The sequence below is a fragment of the Chaetura pelagica genome, unplaced genomic scaffold, assembly GCF_000747805.2.
Source record: "Chaetura pelagica isolate M959 unplaced genomic scaffold, ChaPel_1.0 scaffold55, whole genome shotgun sequence".
NCBI classification, from domain to species: domain Eukaryota; kingdom Metazoa; phylum Chordata; class Aves; order Apodiformes; family Apodidae; genus Chaetura; species Chaetura pelagica.
The window spans coordinates 1352000-1372300 of record NW_009953571.1 but is presented as its reverse complement, the minus strand read 5'-3'; the positions used below and the strand labels follow the sequence as shown (position 1 = coordinate 1372300).

The 20301-nt window shown below is 38.3% G+C and overlaps 1 protein-coding gene across 1 annotated transcript in view; it reads right to left on the bottom strand.

Moving 5' to 3' along the window:
• EXT2 (exostosin glycosyltransferase 2) overlaps positions 1-20301 on the bottom strand; it is a 91705-nt gene that overhangs the window by 940 nt on the left and 70464 nt on the right. The window contains exons 9-12 of the mRNA XM_009999500.1: positions 14727-14893; positions 7532-7675; positions 6880-7008; positions 5602-5684 (exon numbers count right to left, since the gene is read on the bottom strand). Of these exons, the coding sequence (XP_009997802.1) occupies positions 5602-5684; positions 6880-7008; positions 7532-7675; positions 14727-14893 (523 nt within the window). The remainder of the gene's footprint in view (positions 1-5601; positions 5685-6879; positions 7009-7531; positions 7676-14726; positions 14894-20301) is intronic.

The following is a 20301-nucleotide window of genomic DNA, read 5'->3' as shown; positions in this document are numbered from 1 at the left end:
CAGGCTTCTTCAGAAGATCTACATTTTCCCTTCAAAGTAAACATGCCTCAGTGTATAGGCTGCACTAATTGTAGTACTGTAACTACAAAGTGAAACTGAAAAGAAATTAAAAATTAACCCAACTAGTTTATTTTCCTTGTCTAAATAAAGAGATACTGAGCAGTAAGGCGTCACAAAAAAGATCAGACCACTGACCACTCTTTCAGTTTTAATAATTTCAGGTGTCAGTAATGCTGTGGAAGGCAACAGCCATGTGCTTCAGAAAACAAGCAAACAGATGTTGAAGTTTACATTGCTCCTTTAACTCTTTCACTTAAAGGCACAGTATCTGTAGAAGCACAGCAAGGAAAACTTGTCTCATCTCACCTCAGCCAGCACTCAGCTAACATTAACTGCATACTTTACAAAATAACTTTTTTTTTAAGAACTTCAGGCACTAAGAATTGTGACAACAGTCCCCAACACATAGCAGAGACAGCTACAAGAAAACAGGTCAAGTTTCTTTTGCCCATCAAAAGGGAAAACAAAAAAGAAATGAGTGCTTTGACTCAGCTACAGAGGCTGATGTGCTGCAGGCAGTCCCAGAGCAGGTCTCTCAACTCTCCAACCACTGCACTCTCTCCCGACCCCTTCGAAGCATCAGGGGGTCACTGCGGCTCCAGGATAATTTTCTTCAACAGACCCGGTCAATCACACCAACTGAGTGTGACAGTTTTGTGATGGGGACTGCTCAACACTGCCCCAAACACTCTTTTGAAGTAGACGGGACAGCAAGACTGGTTTTCAAAATTAATTCCTCAGCTTCTGAGCCATCCCATGGCTCCTTCCTTAACTAGAGTAAATATCTGGAACACAAAGCCCAGGTTGTTAAAGTGCTACATCTCTACATAGCTGCTTCAAGCTAAAATGGTCATATTTCAGGCTGTTTTCCAGCCTGAGAAAAGTGTCAGAAAACTATTTCATATAGGTGATACCTGAATAAAATATTCATACAGGTAAATACAGATATTTTGCTTTCTGCTGCTTTCTTATCCCCTCATACTTCTTCCTACCTCCAGATTCAAATCTTTGGACTAGGAAACAAATAAAAAGGAATTCAGAGTGTAAAAGGAAACCATGTGCAGTGGGAAACAACCTCTAGACCTGGCACAAGCACAATTTATCCAGGGTAGTGCAGATCTGAAACTGACATTGGTCAGGATTGATGGAAAGAGACCCAAATAGCTGTTTAATGTTTGCACTAACAAGGTGAACCATTGGGAGGGGGAGCTTTGGACCCTGGACACAGAGAAATTACAGTAACACTGAGAACAGGAACAGGTTTTTTTTCCAGGAACACTAAGCAGTTTTTGTTGCCTCCACAAGAAGCCCAACATAAGACACTCTAAAGACATCTGATTTTTCAGATAAGGTCAGACTTTCAAATAATCTTTTATGTCTGGGAAATGTGGCAAACTGTAATCCAAGTTGTATGTATTGAAGAAGTCTCGTGGCAAGAAAAGCACAAACTTCACAGGCGAGGAGGTAGAGGCACTGGGAGATGTTCATGTGAGAAGTTTGCACAGCTGCTGGCCCTCACTGGTTTCTGGAATACAAGAATACTTTTAGTCTACTGGTTCAAATCCTGCCTCTGCCAGTAATGACTGAGAGACATTGTAATGTAACAGCTGCTTGGTGGCTGGTGTGAAATGAATTAGTTATCTCAGCCTGCTGCCTGGTAGGCAGGCGTCCACACCAGATCACCCACTGTCACAATCGGAACTAAGCAGCACCCTCAGAGCAAGAGGCAAAACTAAATGGATAGTGGAGACAAAATTGACCTCTTCCCTCCAGAGGCTATACTATCAAATCAAAGATGAGGTTTTATGAGAAAATATAAAGGACTCCCTCTACAGCCAAATTTATTCTGGTAGCAAGACAAGCACGCCAGTACAATTTCTCTAACCACCAAGAAACCACTTCATTGTTACACAAATGAAAAAAAAAGAAAAATTGAAAAATCAGTATGTTCTAATCACTCAGGCTGGATCAGAAAAGTTTGTCTTCAGGAGCTATAAAATTCAAAGATCAGAAACAGCTTTTTTTAGATGAAAGAAATATCACACACAAGTTACAAAATGTGTTTGAAGGAAAGTTGCTTCTTTCAAAAAATCTCATCTCCTGCAGTGAACTAAATCACTTGAATTCCAAAGCTGTTGCCACTTTTGGGCTATATAAAGCAAAAAGGATATCAAGAACATTAAACATTCAAAGCTAGGTAGCCAAAAGAATGTAATTTTAATATGAGGGGAAGGTGTTTTTCTTGGCCATGTCAATAGTTTTACGAATTTGTACTGAAAGAGGCACGATTGCTCCCAAGAATTTATTCTCTCTCTTTCCTTGTTCTGCCAACATGTAGTAGTGCTTAAGAAGGAATTAAAATTGAGTGAGGTCAGAAATTGAGAGCCCTGTTGCCCCAGGCAGACTGAGTGAACCTTGTGTCTGTGCAGGTCTCTCTTAATCAGTTTCCTCTCCCTTATAACCCAAATATTTTTTTTGGCAGGGTAATTCTGCACCTGCAGCCCTTGGCCAGTTGTCACCTGGTCAGTTTGCTTCTTAAGGGAATGACTTCCTATTTTGACTCTAATACTTTTATGTCCTAAATAAGATGCTGCTGTTCCTGTTGCTGCCAAAGCAACTCAGACCTTTGTTCCATTTACTGTACAGGCAGTTGCTGTCTAGGCTGCATTTTATACAGTTTTCCATTTTTGAGAGAAGGATGCAAAGATGCTAAAGCCAGAAAATCTTAAATACCACCTGTAAATACATGGATTATGAAAACTTGCCATAACTTCCTTTGTGACCTGATGTAACGGCTAACCTAGAGCAAGAAGGAGTTTCTTGCTTCAAAGCTTTCTTTAGTTAATACATTTTAATGATGGAGCTTGATAACCCTGGAGACTGAAGTCTTTTATTTATCTCAGAGAAATTACACAGCAGAAAGAATAGGAGTTTGCTTTCCCATGATTCACTGTAAATATCCTTCAGTATTAGTAAAAAAAAATAATCTCTTAATAAGAGATAGAGTTCAACTATACCATCTTTCCTTTGTCTATGCTTAAGAGTGTCAAAAGACCCAACAGAACAGGTTAGTTACATGACTCTCCTGGACAGATCTCCACAACTGACTTGTCAGATGTTTTACACTCATAGAACAATAATCAGGCAGTTGCTGGGCATCTCTGTGCTATTTCCGAGCCAGAGACCTATTACTAAATGTTGTTCATGCCCATGACAACCCTGATAAACTGTTTCACTAACAGCAGGTTGATCCCTGGATGTCCAGGAAGTAAGTTCAAACTACCTGCTCCCTATTTCTGAATGCTAAAAAACAAAGAGGCACTTTGAGAAGCTGCAAGTGAAGCTGATAATAGCTCTTTGATTGGTAGCCCAGGTATTGTTCTTGGAACCAACACTGTAAAGTTATCTGTACAAAGTATCTCTTTTATAATACGACACAGATTCCCTGACACATGAACTTTTTCCATTCAGCTTCTCTCCTGGCCCTGAAAATAGCTAGTGTATGTATATGTGTGTGTGTATATCTAATATATCTGTATAAATATACATAAATCTATCTATCTATCTCTCTATATCTATCTGTATCTATCTAATGTACTCTTTTAGCTGAGCAAACAGAAGTATGTTGATTTGCAGTCAATCTAACATTTCCTACAACCCAGTTAGCTCCACTGTTGGACTACAGAGAAGTAAAGCAACAGTTTAAACATGTTCTCAATAAACTGTCAATGTTATTTTACTTTGAGGATACTAGAATTGACATAGACATGGAAACATGATCTTTACCCTGCATCATAATGCACTTTGGAGCAAAAAGCACCTTCTCCTCTTCTGTTTTTACAGAAATCACCTTAATGAGAACCTAGTTCACAACCAAAATTCCTGTGTGCTGTTGTAATGCTACTAGTACAATCACAGGTAAGCTCAATTGGCTTCAGGTAGTCCACCCTATAAGCCAGAGCACAACTGCTAGACACAGGACAACCTCTTCTACTTCCCCTTCAGTAACATTTAGGATCTACAAAAGATTTCCAGCCTCTTCCTTCAGAAGTTTTCTTCAGAGCAATTTTTACCATCTTCTTGGGGTACATTTTACTTCTTACTCACATCCTCCTTTTTTTAATCCAGATTTGCTATACATCCAGTCTAAATACTTTGCCACTAACCTTGGCAGTTACACTCTTCAATGCCTGGCATGATGCTTGACTAATAAGCCAAACTATAGATGTGTTTGTGTGTGCTGTGTAATGTGTGTTTACACAGACGTGTGTATGCAGTCTTCTCATAAATAAGACTCCAACCTACTAACCAGTTTTGCATTAGTTCACTGTATACATTACAATACATAAGTATTGTTTACTTTGCTAATGGCCAGGAAATTGATATAACACTTTAAATTTGCCAAGAAGGCTATGAAAAAAGCTCACTGTTAAGCTGATAATCATGGTAATTGGTAAGATAACCATGTCATGTCTCAGTTCAAATCTGAAATTACCTATTTTACATACAGGTCAGATTTTTTTTTTACCTTGTCACCTCTTCTGGCTGTGTCTTTCAGCACTATGGCTACCCTTGCTTATCTACCCCATCAATTTTATGGCTGTAAATTGTTTTTCCCAAAATTTACATCAGAGATGTAACAGCCCAACAAGCCTAGGGTGAAATATTTTGTCAGTCCTAGATCTCAGGTTAATTCCACCTAATAACTAGTATGCACATAACCCTTTGCAAATAGGGGTGTTGAAAAGTTGTGCAGAAGTGAAGAAACTTTCCCTGATTTTACACATTCAGAAGTTAATGCAAGAAGGAAGTTTACTGTCATGGTCAAGGCTGGGAAGCCATTTTACTGTAAAACAGGTAATACAACTCTTATACTTAGCAACCTTTAGTAGTTTGCTCTAGACATTCATTACCTTTCTAATACATACTTCTTTTCAAAATTAAATTATCACAAAAATATATTAAATATATATTAAAAAATATATAAATTATCACAAAAATATATAAATGTTGCCCTTCTTAAAAAATGGGACATACAGTTGTGCAGGCAAGTGCCCTTCATTAGCAGACGCAGGGGGCTACACAATCTTTGGAGGAAAGACAATGAACAAACATGAGTGCAAGTAACATTATTACTAATGTATAACCTTGCTTCTTTTTGGTAAGCTAGCAACTGTATGGTTAAAAAAAATAAAACTCTCATTCATTATAGCTGATGTTCCACAGTAAAACAGAATTGTAGTTTTACTGAAAGTACTGACAACAACCAGAATTCCATGCATGTGTTCCATTATGCTTTATGGCAAAGCTGCTAACATTATGCCCCTCTAAAGTCCTTTCTTGCAGTAGTCCACTTTTCAGTATCACATCACCTGTTGTAGGAATTATTCATGCTGATCAAATGCATGCAACATGCTTTCAAAATTACTAATTTACAGCAAGACAATCAGCGAGTGCTTTTGATCCAAATTTGATGAGACACAGGATAAAATTCTAGGGATCAGAAAAAGATAATAAGAGGACTAAAGGGTGGTCACTCACCTTTCCACCATGTGTGTCTGGTCCAGCGATAACCCATCAATTGCTGTGCATTCTGGACATTTGAACTTCTTTCGTGGGGTCACCTGCAGAAGGGCAAGCCAGATATCATCAAGTATCAACAGAAGGGACATCAATCTCCCTGCACAGAGAGCAGTGCAATACCTCTGAACACGCCTGCAGTGTAAGCTGAGCTGTCTCAAAGCTAGGGGGGGGGGTTGGTTAAAAAAAAAAAAAAAAAAGAGCCACTCCATTCCTCCATTCAGCTCCATCTGGCCTGCCTGACTGCAAAATTCACAGGGGCCCAATAAAAACGGCTTGGAGGGGTTTTTCCTTCTGTAACTGAAAAGAAGTGGCGATGACAAGCTCCTTAATTCCTGTTTAATGACTGTTTTCTCACTGCCAAGGTCCCTGTATAAACACCATTTGTTCTTGCAGCCATAACAGTGATGAAATATAGCTTCCCATACTTCACCCTAACGTTAATCCAACGCTCCTTTGCTCACTCCAGCTCAGAGCTGACTGGCAAACCTTGCGAGACTCTCCACATCGCACAGAGGTGCCAAATTACTCTGCTATGCCCTCATGGAGCTCAAAAACATTTTCAGCAAAAACAGACACTTTATCTTCTAAAGACTTTTCTAGGAAATGCAGCCACCAGTCGCGGTAAATGATGATGGACAGATGGGAAAATGAACCCTGCTAATTGAAATAATGCCTGGTGGCCTCTAAATCTCATTCCAAGTTGACACACTTTGAAATGAATGTACAGAGTGAATGTCCAGAGCTGAAAACGTGTCGAAACATGTTAGGAAATGAATTCAGGGATAAAAAGTTCATTTAAAGCTGATCTTACAATTAACATTCTTGCAATTAACATTCCCATAAATCAGCTGTTACTAGGCCATGACAGAATGAACTGTGGACAGTTGGCAATTTCTCTCCTCTACTGAACTCAAACAGGTAAAATATATGTATGTGGGTGTGTATGCACACACACATACATACATAGCTCCCATGTAAACTACCTTTCCATACCTCATGTAGGTGGCTAAAATAACTAGCAGAAACAACTGGTAAAAAACAATTCTCTGTTCGTAGTTAGCATAAAAGTTTTACTAAAAGGGCTTCTCTGCCATGGAAGGAGAACAAGACACCATACCAGGGGTAAATGAGAGAAAAAGGAACAACAAGTAATATACTGAAGCCTAATAAATAAAGTTATGAGTATGCACATCATGAATTTTAATATTGTGAAGCTAAACTGCAGAAAAGTCCAACCTTAATGACTGATTTGCCAGTGACATTTGCCACTAGAAAATTCATTGCAATATCTTCACAATTCATATGAGCGTCCACCCAGTTCTTGATGTCTCCAGGCATTTTGTAGGTGTAAAGATAGTTGAAATACTGCAGGATAGAGGGAGAGAGAAAGATAATTTTAAATATACATACAGAAATTATAAGACTAAATATTTCAGTCACTGAACAGCAGGCAGCTATGGACGGATTATGGGCAAACTGAGATACTGCATTCAGCCAAAGACTACATTAGCAGATAGATATTACTTTTTTTGTGCTTTAATTGCATAATTATTCCTTGCCTGACCAGCACATACATTTCTTTATAATCAGTTTTCTTTTATTAAACTGCTAGCTACAAAGCTACCTTCACTGCAAAATTTTCTGGGTAGGTCATTCATACTGGCAAGAGTTCATCTGTAAGTTCATGAAGGTAATAGTTTTATTTTACAAGGTAAATCAGTTGTTTTCACAGCAACTGAAAGAGGCTTAGCTGAAATTTGCAATTCATTCTCCAATTGCTGTAGAGAACAATCACTGCACCACAAAACACAGAACAATGACAGAGACACATACAGCTCTTTAAAATAAGTTCACGTTGTACGTTAGTATAGTACAAGTTGTATATTACCTTGTGGTAAAATGCTGCTCCAGTGAGCACCATGGAGACTTCATTGGTCCATTCTGATTCATATTTCCATTTGTTCATCTCATGGTCCCAAAGATGCAGGCGGCCTGGATATCCAACCAACCTGTCTGGGAACTCCCGCCAAACCTGAAGGAAAAACAAGGCGACACCCTGCTAACCAGGCCTGCACAGCAAGCACAGGCAAACGAGCGGGTGCAACACACGTGCTCAGGCAGGGTAGAGTTACAGCAGAGCAGAGACCACTTCAGTTGTCCCAAGTGCCAATTCTTGGAATAGCAAGCTGCCTGGAAGGAGTTGGAAAAAGCCCCAGCGTGCTTTGGAAGGCCCCTACAACTCAGGGAAGCCATGCCCTCAGAGCAAAAGCCACCAAAGCAATACTGACTTCACTGTTGTACAGAAATCCAACCAACTATTCAAAAAAGACTAACGTTAACTGAAACCTAGCATGATTAAAATGGAACTTTTCATGTTCACGTCAGAAGATATGGCAACAACCTAAGTACTTTCACAGCTGGCTTTGGATCTCACCAACCTGCTTCCTTTGACAGGAACAGCCTTAAAACAGGCTTACATTTTAATATTCCTGGTATTCTTTAGTGGGTGCTTGGATGGATCTACTGCTGCATGGAAGGCCTCTTTGCCCTTGACTTGTTCCAGACAGCTGGATACAATCAAGATACCATCCGTGTCACTCCATACATTATTTTGTAGCTGACTACAGGATCAAACACAGTAGACAAGAACAAGAAGGGCATCATTAACACAACCCCAGTTCTCCACACTGCTGGCCACATTAAATAATGGACATTTTTTGCATGAGGAAAAAGAGAGAAAAGATTATAATTATTTAGAAGGGCCCGAAGGCTATTTGTTAGCTAAATACACAGTTTGTCTTTTTGCTGATCAATAATGAAGTTAGTATTTATCTGCCTTATTTACAGACAAATTTATCAGTTTGTGCTTTAATCCAAATAACTATTAGGTTTGCTGAAATTCTTGACTCTGACACATAGTGTTAGGACACAAGAGCTTGTTTCTGGTCAGTAGTGCATAAATAAACAAAACACATACCCAAAATATCTTGTATGCAAGATCAACAACAACAACAAAATATCTCAAATTCCCAATTAACAAACCTCTTTTCTTTGTACAAAAGGCAAGGGAACCCTACAGTTAAATTTGCAGTAAAGATGCGTTATCTGGAATTCCATCATCCTGAAAACCTCAACTCATCAGCTTTGGGCACTTTTTGTGTGCCAGTATGTTTCAGTTGGGAAGCCCAGGCTAAAGACTCTATGCAAGTATTTTGTCAAAGTAAATATGATAAAACCCTCAACCTTAAGCTGCTGCTTCTCTATCTATATTTTTGTGATTTTGCATTACTATATATACACCTTTTCATCTATACATCTCAACACATCTTATTGCCATCAGTTAACGTAGCTTCAGAATCCCATGATGAGAGGAGTTATTATTTTAAACATACAGATGAGGGAGGAAACCTGCCAAAAATCATACAGGAAACAAGAATGGGAACCAGATCTTCTGACTCCCCGACTTGTATTTTATCCAGAAATCAATCTTGCTAGACAGCTTTAGGGCACAAGTATGGGGATAGTGTTTAGACCAGACAACACTCTAACAGAAGGCTCTTGAAAGCAGAAATTATTTGGAACTGAGCGAAGAGAATTTGTAAGATGTTGTTATAAGTTGATGCTATCAAGTAATTAAAAAAATACAGATTTTTGGCAGGCAAGCCAGTGAGGGTTTGAGATACCCCTTTTGACATTATGCCAAAAAACTTCAATTAAAAAAAAACACAAAACAACAAAAAACAAAAGGCACCCTCTTCCAAAATGTTACTCCTTGCTTTCCAGGACTCAAAAAAATTATTATTTCATTTCAGTATTTTTTTAAACCTGAATATTGAAATGCCCATCTCCCAGCTGTTGGAAGGCTCCACCAAATAAGTTATTGAGGCTCAACAAAGGGTTTGACAGGCCGCTCTGCACTGGACTAAGAATTCTTGTAGAGGGAACAGCATGAAAGGGAGCTGAAAGGAAGATTAACATCAGCTACTGCTTCCCAAGGGACTTCAGTGCCTTCAAAACACAGAATCATAGATTCTTCTGGTTTTTGCCCTCAGTGTCATCTTCGATAGTCTAAATGACATAAAAGCCAACTATAATGCATACTACCCATACAGGTTTCTTTGCATCACTGTAAAGCTCAACCCTACCCTGAGACTCTGGCCCCTGAAAATTGTCAGTTTGATGCATCTGAAAAATAACTTAGTTGCTTTAAACAAAGATTCCTTTTAAAAGTAATGCTATCGAGGTCAGTGGAAAAGCTTGGCTTTTCAATAATGTTCATCTCAAGCTCATTCAGTAGTAACTCCTGGAAAGGCTCCAAATAACTGCATCCAGCTCATTGCACAAATCCATACATATGTTTTGTGCCAAAATTAATATATACAGCTACTGGTTATAAGGAAGTTTTCAGAATAAAAACAGTGGTAATGATTCTTATTTTACTCTCTTATTTTGTACTACCATCCATTTTCTTGTTTGATGTTTGTCTATAATTTATTAGTCTGTTAGGACTACATTCCATTTCAGCCAGTGATCTTATTAGCTTTTTCAGACTAAAGAAGGATAGCCTGATTTAATACTGGTAAGGGACACATCTAAGGAAAAACATATTGCCAAGTGAAGAGGCGGTCCACTCCTTTGTGGACAACACTGTTCCAAAGACTCTGCTAGACAGCCCTGAAGATAAATATTTTTGGACAAAGCATTTCCCAGATGAAAAGTTAAGTTCTGACTTGGTAGTTTTACTAAAAATCTTGTAAAAGACACCAAGAGAAGATGACAGGAATTTTGTTTCCAAGCTGAGCTCCCCAAATGACATAAACAGTCTTGCTAAAACACCCTCCAGTTTCAGCTCTCCACAATTCTGTCTTCTATCCTCAACTCTTCTATGCTGTTCCTGTGTATCATCACAACGGCTGCCACAGCTAATTCTCCATGTGGCCAGAAGACAGAGAAGCACTTCCTTTTCCAGAATATCCTCCAGCATTTATACATTTATATATTAAGTCACATGCAACTTCAGGAACTGGCTCATTAGAAGGAGAGGATTTTAAAATTTAATAAACAGAAAAGTAATCAGCATTTCAAAAGCTACCATGGCAATATTGTAAGAATGAAACACTGACTATCCTCTACTAACAAAAGAAAACCCTATCAATCAGTATTCCTTCTTTCCTCTCAGAGCTCCATGCACACTTAATTCTCCCCTGGTCCTCAAAGAGATGGCTTGTGCTATTACTAAAAATTAAAGCAAAATGTAAACATGAAGTCTGATATAAGTGGAGCTTCACATGCACACAATTTGCAAAATAACTTAAATGTGAAGAAGAGCTTTGAATGTGGCCAGCAGTTACCCATGAAGAAGTCTTTTGGTAAGAAGAGTTTTATTATTATTCATTCTGTAATGGAATGCTGAAAAATACATATCTAACAGACAAAATGGATACAGAATTCTTCTACAGAAAGCATTCAAACATTTGATGATTTTAGCCTAGTGAAACATGCAATTTAGAGTTGATTTTTTAAAAAAAATGGCAGAGCCATGAAGCACTGAAAAGACGTCCAAGACAGAATAAGACCATCTACAAGCAGTACACAAAAAAGGCTCCAACAGAAAAAACACAAACTTAGCAATACACCATCCAATACTTTCTGTGAACAAAACCCATGCACCCAGAGCAATAGCACAATTGTAGATTATTTCTATAATTGTGATAATACAAACACATGGTCTTTGTAAAGATGAAGAGTTGTGTAAATACCTAATAAAAAAATCTTAATTAACTTAATACTTGGAAACTGTTATCCCTGGTTTTCAGTCTGACAGAAATGCTTAGCCATCTGTCCCAAGGCCAGCTGAGATGCAGAAGTGGAAACACTGCAATGTGTGCTTTCAGTCCCACATTCTAACACCAAACTTCACGAGCAGCCAATGGTTTTGCTTTAATTTTTTTAAGGTTATGTATGACCATCTAAATACTTGCTCCTCTTCTTGGGTCTCTCCCATGCTCCCTCTACAAACAACAAAGATCAGTAAGCAAGAAAAAAGTTGTCTGGCTCTAACAGTGCCCCAAGCCACACCTGTGATTTCATCATGTAACTTAACAGAAATACTTTTTTCAAAGTTGGAATGTCATGAGTATTCTTCTGCTACCTTAGTACAGCAGCACATAGGGACTATTTTTCTGCTTGCTCCAATAGATTTACACAATGTCATAAATCACTGTACCATAATAGTTCACTTTTAACAAGTAAAAAATGTCAGACACTTTGAGTGTTACTATAATTTTTTATGGCTGAAAGTGTACAGAGATCAAAGTTTTCTGCTTTTTTTTTAGGCTTGCTCTATACATTCAGACAAGTCTGTGACAGAGGGGGTTTTGCCACATGTTTAAATGTAAAGTCTCAAGGATGTCAGGAGGAGAAAAGAAAATTACTGAATGTCACGTTTCCAGACCTTCTTACGACCAAAGCAGAAACAGACATACTTTTAAAATAAAACTTTCTAGTAACATTATATGTTGCTACTGGTCCCCCTGGATTCCCCTGTGAAGGAGTCAAGAGCTTGAGAGATACTTTTCTGGTAACACACATAAACAGATAAATAAATTATCACAGGCTTAGGACAATTTAAACATCTGGGAGTCAGTTCAGGTCTGTCAAGTAAGTCACAGACACTCAGGGACAGGAAAGATCAATCTTCAGCCCCTGATTTCTGTGCCAGAGAATAAGAACTATATCAACCACTCTCCTTCTGTATATGAGGAAAAATTTGTATTTAGAAAACAATCCACTATGCTTCTGTATTCAAAGGCATTTCTGTGCATTTATTTGACAGGGGAAAAAAAAGCAATCTCAAAAAACAAGGATTCAAACTACCCACAGGTTTGTCTCAAGTATCTGCTCAATAAGGCTTTTTCATTTTCCATCAGTGTGGCTGTCCAGTAAGCTGATTCCCAGAATCAAATGGAATAGGATTTATAATAAAATGCAAAAAACTGCAAAAGCAATAGTTTTTAGTCTGCCAGACTAAACAATTTTGTGTCCAAACAGTTAAGTTCACACACTGAATACAAGGACTGCTGCTCAATAGTCCCTGCAAGCAGTGCATGCAGTCCACAGAAGGCCAATAAAGTTTTGCTAGTACAGTCCAACAGCTTGATTGAGGGATGAAGTTTTAAGGCTCAACTGCCATCTAATCACACTGACTACAGGAGAATTCACACAAACTCTCTTTTGCCTCTTTTTTTTTTTTTTCATAAGGATAACCCTTTTCTGCCTAAGTGCCCAGACTCAATATACATGAAGTAACAGATATTCTCAATTGAGGATGTTTATATTAACACTTGAGACACGAGTGCCACAGTTCTACTTCTCACAACTTGTGGCTCACGTCACTGAAACTCAGTTTGAATCTCTGCTTCAAAGTCCTCCAAGCCTGCTCTGCCAGTAGCAGAGATTAATTTGGAACTACTTATGTGGTCACTTACGTTTTATAAAACTTATTTTAATTCACTTTGAGACAGCTTTACAAAAATGAAAAATCAAATTGCAAACGGAGCCAGGATTTACATAGCACACATGTTAACGAATTTGCTATTTCTTAGCCCATCAGTTCACCCTCAAAACTAGTAGCTATTGCACCAACACAGACAAAAGTAAGTCAGTGTGCACAACTGCCAACACTTGCTTGTTCTGCTGTTGCAATGCAGTGCTTAAAATATTCAGTGAAGACAGTGGAGCATAGAGAACGCACATGTGGCCAAAAAAACCAAAAATAACCCTTCCTTCAGTCATCTTCTCTTTGTTCCATCTTTCACTCTTCGTGTACTAACCTGTTACTCTTAACCGGGCAAGGGAAGAAGTATTTCCTTTCTGGAGACACACATGATAGATTAAACCTCTGTCTCCACTATTTAACATCTTTGTTATGACATCAGCATACCTACATTACCACAAGCTATTTCTTGAGTCCAAAAGCTCGTTACTTGCCAACAGTCTCTTTCACTTGAGAGGGAGAAAGAGCCATATTTTATCACATATGTTCTCACATTACAGAAATACTTCTTCTAAAACAAAATAAAAAATACCTTCTTGTGTTAACAACTACGCTTCAGATTGTTAAAAATGATATAATTATCATATTTAGCTTGCTTCCTGCCCTTTAGAAAAGTGGGTTTCATTATTTTCACACAATTAAGGTACTAGTTTCGAGTTCTAACTCTCATGTATGAAGCCTGGTGTTGTCTTGCTCTTGTTATTGCAGGTACAGGAGTGATGAAAGGATTCAAACCTTTCTTAAAACGAGGTGTTACATTTCCTAGTGTTTCTGATTTAATTAAAAATACAGCATGTTTGTCTTAAACACACACATACAACAGTAATGTCAGATTATGGACTGTGTCTTAAATACAAATTAAAGACAAATATTAACTCATTGAAACAAAAATTTTGGAAGGAAGGCAACAGTGTTTCTTTAAGTGCACTTTTAAACAAACAACTCAAATGCCTATGAAGACTTCTACCTCTTTGTACCACCATGGGTAACGGATTTGGATGAACTTTCTTCCTGTGAATACCCTCATTACAACAGCAGTGTTGAAGCTTTGCCATTTCAAGCACAATACATGCATCCCCTCCTTGACATTCTTCAGTTCCTCTTTTCATTGCACCCCACCTTACTTCAGCATGCTCTCAAAAGGCCTCCTCTGCTCCCAAAATACTTGATCTATGAAACCTGCCTTGTCCATCAAGACACATTAACTTGGGACAGCACTTCTGATTTGTCTATAAACTGTTCAGAAACATGCAATTCACAGACTGCTTCCATTACACCAATTACACAACATTTTCTGGAGTCTCTTGGCATTACGATGCCAGTTCCAAAAAATTTTCTGTTAGCTGGCAGTTTTCTCCAAAAAGTAATAACTAACTGTAAAAATACTTCAGTCAGCACTGAACTGTAACAGTAAAGAGAGATACACCAATCTGAATCAGCAGACTGTGCAGAGGTTCCTCCACTTTATGTACACACGCAATGTTGAAGCAGACAGCCTAACAGATGGGAAGAAACACAATTCTCTTACCTCGTAGCCAAACTGGAGTTCATCTGAGGTCAGCATAATGATATCATCATCAATAGCCAGCACTGCTTCTGTTTCAATCTCATCATAGGGGAAGAAGCGGTTACTAAGTTTGTTTTCTGCAGTCCTAACAACTTTCAGGGGAACACGGATCTTTGGCCAGAGGGAATCTAGAGAGAAAAATTGAAAAAAATATAATTCAATATTACACTTTACTTCTGAACAAACCTGCACATCTGTCTTAGCTTCTCTTAACTTTTTTTTTTTTTTCATATCTTAAACAAAGACTTCTTAATGGCCTAGTTACACCTGACTTTGGCAAACATGTAAGCATATGAAGGCAAGAGACAGATGTTCAGCTGCTTTTCCCTCTTTTGCTCTCTACACAGAGCTTCACAGCCCTCCCACACATATAGGCCATAGCTTCCCCCAAACTGCACTCTGCAATAATCACATAACAAGAGTCAGTGACACTATGTGTCAGTTTAGGAAACACAGCAAAAAAAGACATTCTATTCAACTGCAACTATTTAAAAGAATTCGAAGCACTGACTGCAAACCTAGAGTCATACAGAATTTGGAAAAGGATGGTAGTTTTATCAAATACTGCAAAAATATTTTATAGTATCATTAAAAATCTAGATACAACTAAAATGTTAATCAATATTGACAGTTAAGGAGTAGATTCTATGTATGAGGAATTTCTTTCATCTTTGAAGTCCTAAGTGACAGTTATAAATTAAGCTAGATAAATGCAAAAGGATTCTACTTGTGCCCTACAGCATCCTCACAAGCCGAATAGAGAACTGGGGAGTCAAATGATGCTGTAAGTAGCAACAAGAAAACCTGTAGATATACAACTGGATCCAATTTACTCTACAATGAGATTAGATTCCATTTCTTGCTATGTGTTTATAATGTAGCACCTTAAGTGTCACATGAACAGTTTCTGCTATATGTATTTCTTTTACATATAATTTCTTTTACATATATTAAAACATTTTCAACATTCTCTCCTATTCCTACAAAAGCATAACTACAAGCACAAGTACAAAGCACCAAGCTGAAAGAAACACAGCCAATGCACATATTTAACCACTTACATTTTCTAGCACAAAGCTTAACAGAAGTCATTATTACAGGACAATGCATCCCAAAAGCACCAATTGATCAAAAAGTTATTTAATTAATAGCAAAACAAGTACAAATGTGATTTGTTGGTTGCTTGTGGTCTTCACAATGAACTTATTTTAATGAAAACCTAAGGCAAAAGAGAGCATTGTAAGATGAACCTAAGTACTTTGTGAACAGTGAATAGATGAACACTTCAGTTTCTTAGACTGGTGAAATGGACAGGATGACAACTGTACATGATAAGAAAAATAAGTTACTTTAAACCAACTACAAAGTAACTGATCAGAGAATGTGTAAGTTGTTCTCTGTGTCAAATGAAAATGTGTGTAAGGATACACCTCAAAGGGTGTATCCCTTCTACTCAGCACTGGTGAAGCCACAGCTGAGTACTGTGTCCAGTTCTGGGCTCCTCAGTACAAGAGACATGGACGTACAGGAGACAGCACAGCAAAGAGCCATGAAAATGATGAAGGGACTGGAGCATCTCTCCTTTGAAGGCAGAGAGAGCTGGGACTGTTTAGCCCAGAGAAGAGGAGGCTCAGGAAGGGCCTCATCAATATGTAGAAAACCTGAAGAGAAGGTGCATAGAAGACAGAGCCAGGCTCTTCTCAGTGTTGCCCAGCAAGAGGACTGGAGACAATGGGTACAAACTGAAAGGCTCACTCTGAATGTTAGGAAACGATTTTTTACTGTGAGGATGACTGGGCACTGGCACAAGTTGCCCAGGGAGGTGGCTGGGGTCTCCATCCTTGGAGATACTCAAAAGCCATCTGGAGATGGTCCTGTACAACCTGCTCTAAGTGACCCTGCTTAAACACAGAAGTTGAACAGGATGACCTCCAGAGATCCCTTCCAAGCTCAGCCATTCTGTAATCCTGTGATCTCTAAGAACTGACACTGGGCCCAAATCCACTGAAATTTTCATCAGTGGTCTGAAATCCATACAAATTGTCAATGCAATTAGCAAGTGATGCAAAGCCTGGAGACATGAAAAACAGTGAGGACAATAAGGTCATACAGAGCACTCTGGACTGCTTAGTAAACTAGGTGCATTTGAACAAAAACCAGCCTGACACAACTCAACACACAGTTAAATACCACAATGATGAAGGCAACTTTTTCTCTAAGAGCAGCTGCTGAAAAGGATTAAGGGGTCAGAGCAGACCTCGGTGCTGCTGGGGCAAAATGAATTAATGTCATTATCATGATGTAGATTTATAAGTAGTAAGAAATGGAGGAAGAGGAGTGGAGGGCAATTTTCCCTGTGGGCAGACACAGTCAGAGGAAATGCTATTTGTTTCTGGTTTATTTTTCAAAGGAAAACAGGAAAGAACATAAGTTAAATGAGGGCAGGAGAAAATGTCTTATGGTGGAACTTGGAGACCAATCTGTTTAGCCTGTTAAAGGCGCAACAAAAAGTGAGTTTGATTAGTATGTACAAGTATACACAGGAAGAAAAATGCCACGTATCTTCAACCAACTGGAAAAAGACATAAAAAAACAATGACTGAATCTGAAGCCAGGCAAATTCAAATATAAGTAAGGCAGACATTTTTAATAGCATCTAAAGGAAGTTACCAAGGACAGCAGCTGATGCCATATATCTTGTCTTTGAACAAGACTGGGTATTATTGCAGAAGAGGTGCCCAGGTTAGATAGCAGTCACTGGATTGAAAAGGAAGGTGATGTGGTGACTCACGACTGACAGGTCAACCCACATGATACTACCATCCTTTCTGCCTCAAACTTTACAAGCCTATGAACACCTACACATAAAACTTTATCCCACGAATGAGTGTCCTCATCCTCATTGCCACTGAGCCCCTCAGATTTAACAGTTCACACAACACTCTTAAATAAAACACAGAGCTACACACTGCTTAAAAATAGAGCCCAAGCACTACTTCATTGGGAAAACAAAGCTGTCTTTCCAAACCACAGCAAGTCTTCAAAGGTCGGTTTTTCTTGAAGATGTATTTTAAAAAGAAGGATTGGCATGCTGGGGTGGCCAAAAAAGAAGAAATACAGAGTGATTTTTACCAGCAAAATTTGTACTCAGTTTCCCACCGCAAGGTGTTTCCTGTGAGAGTGAAAAAGTGACTGTAAAATCTACTTTTATCTGGTTGATCTTGTAGACCATGGCCTGTATTTGACATGTATAGAGGTTCTTGTACCGTTTTACCTCTTTTTCTTCTAGTATAAGGCAAGAGGCACCACCTCAAACACCAATGCATTCTTCAGTGACTTACAATATTGGTTAGCAGCCAGCTGGAAGGATTCAGCCACTCTGCTGTGATGGGCTCCAATGGAAGTCATGCTTAGCCAGCAGCTGGGGAGACACAGCAAGTGCCTTGGGGCTCCAAAAAAAATGGCCAAGAGCCATGCATTCCAATTACAGTGCACTGAGCTAATTTATTCTTAGTATTGTAAGGTCTTTGAAATCCTCTGCTTGAACCATAATTTGAAACAATTATTCCAGTAGGACACTACTGAAATTCAAAAATTTTCATCTTACTCATCACCCTCATCTCAGGAGGCAGTAACACTGAACGACTGGAGCCATTTACTGGAAATTAGTACTCTTGGGTCAACTCACTGCTTTCTTACTGGGTTTATCATACAACATGAAAGTACCCATATTTATAAGGTAGTTGCAGGTACCTCAAAAGGACACACATCATGGCCTCAGAAACACTGTAAACTGTTTAATATTTTCATGCGTCTTTAAGCTCTTATGTTAATTGCCTTTAATTACCCAATTATCATCCCAAAATTGGTATCAAATAATTGTACGCAGGCTGATAGATCCTGAAGAGACTCCACTGTCACAAGTGTTTCCATAGCAATCTGAATTGTCATTGTAAACATTTGTAAATTTGTATTTGTAAGTATCAACAAAGTACTCCCTTTTCTAGGCTTTTCTTCCTGTCACATCTACTACACAAAGAAAAAAGACTACAGATTGCAACAAAGATCTTATTTCAGTCCAGGAATACACTGAAACAAAAAACAAAACCAAAAAGTCAGTAGGATTGAAAAATAATAATTCAGAAAAGCAAGCAAACGTGGATACCTTCAACTTCTAGCTCTTTGAAAAATCAGCTGTTTGATAGCTTAATAACAACAAATATCAACAGCATAAAAATACAGTAACAGAAGAAAAACTAATGAGAAGTGTATGAAAAATGAAGGTGTAATCCAATTATAAACCTGTATCTCAGATGTCAGGAAATCCTGGTAAACCCACCTGATGTACCAAGGTCTTGCAAAGTTTCTCTAAATGACCAATTTTCAAAAGGAGGTGTATTAGTGTAAAATATTTGTCCTTTTGAGAAAAAAAAAGTTTCAGAATTTGGACTTAAATTAATGAATGGAAAAATATTACAATTTGGGAGAAACTCTGAACAAGACATTGAGGTGCCAGTTACTCTGCAGTATGCAAAAACAAAAGACAGAATAAGACTACTTGTTGCTTGGGGGCTGATCTGATACTGAAAGTTGCTGTACTTAGACAGATAGAAGCACATGGGAGATGTCATGGCACGATGACACCTGGATAGCCACTTTGGCAGCCTGGGCAAAAATGAGGATCATAAAGAACAGCAGGTTCCACTCAGAGAATCAAGTATCCAAAATGAGCCCTGCTGCAGAACTAAAAAAGAAGTAAATAGTCAATAAAAAAAGACAACTACTTCAGAAGTCGAAGTTTAATAACCCATCAGGAAGTTTAAGCTGTCTATATTTATTTTAGAAGACCACAGAAAATAAGTCTTTGTACTCTATTTTTTTTACACATAGGAGAAATGTGGCTTAAAGAGAAATCAGAGACAGGGTCTGCCATTTGTGTAATACCACGCTCCAAGTTTTCAGATACTGCTTGGAAAGTCATGAGAAACCTCAGCACTAACAAAACTTATATGGGGAAAATTCTCAGTTTAATACACTTCATTATAATCAAGGCAAATGCTTTAATCTTACAGTAAGAAGGCACTACATAATTTAATATAGTATGATAAAGATAAAAGAAACCCAAGACAAGAATGTAGATGAAGGATGACAGGATGGCATGAGAATCTTCAAGCATACAAAAGTAAAAATGGATGTTTGGACTAGGAAATGTTCTCACTTTTTTTAAAAAACCAGTGAGGACTTTCTGTGATGCAGCAGAGGACAGAGATAAAATATGAAAATAAAGCTCTATTGAGTTTATAAAAGTAAATTTATATACAAAGAAGAGAATGGCAGGCACCTTCTACTGCACATCGTACTGAAATAATGATGAGGAGAGTGTTTGAACAACACACTTGGTCTTTGGCAGCAAGATTCAGGGCATTCTTGGCACTTTGTGCTATTTAGGACTACTGATGCACTGACTGCAGGAGCTGCCCAGAGAAAACACCATGTGGTATTCTAAACACAAAATCAGCAGTTTCCTAACTTCCAA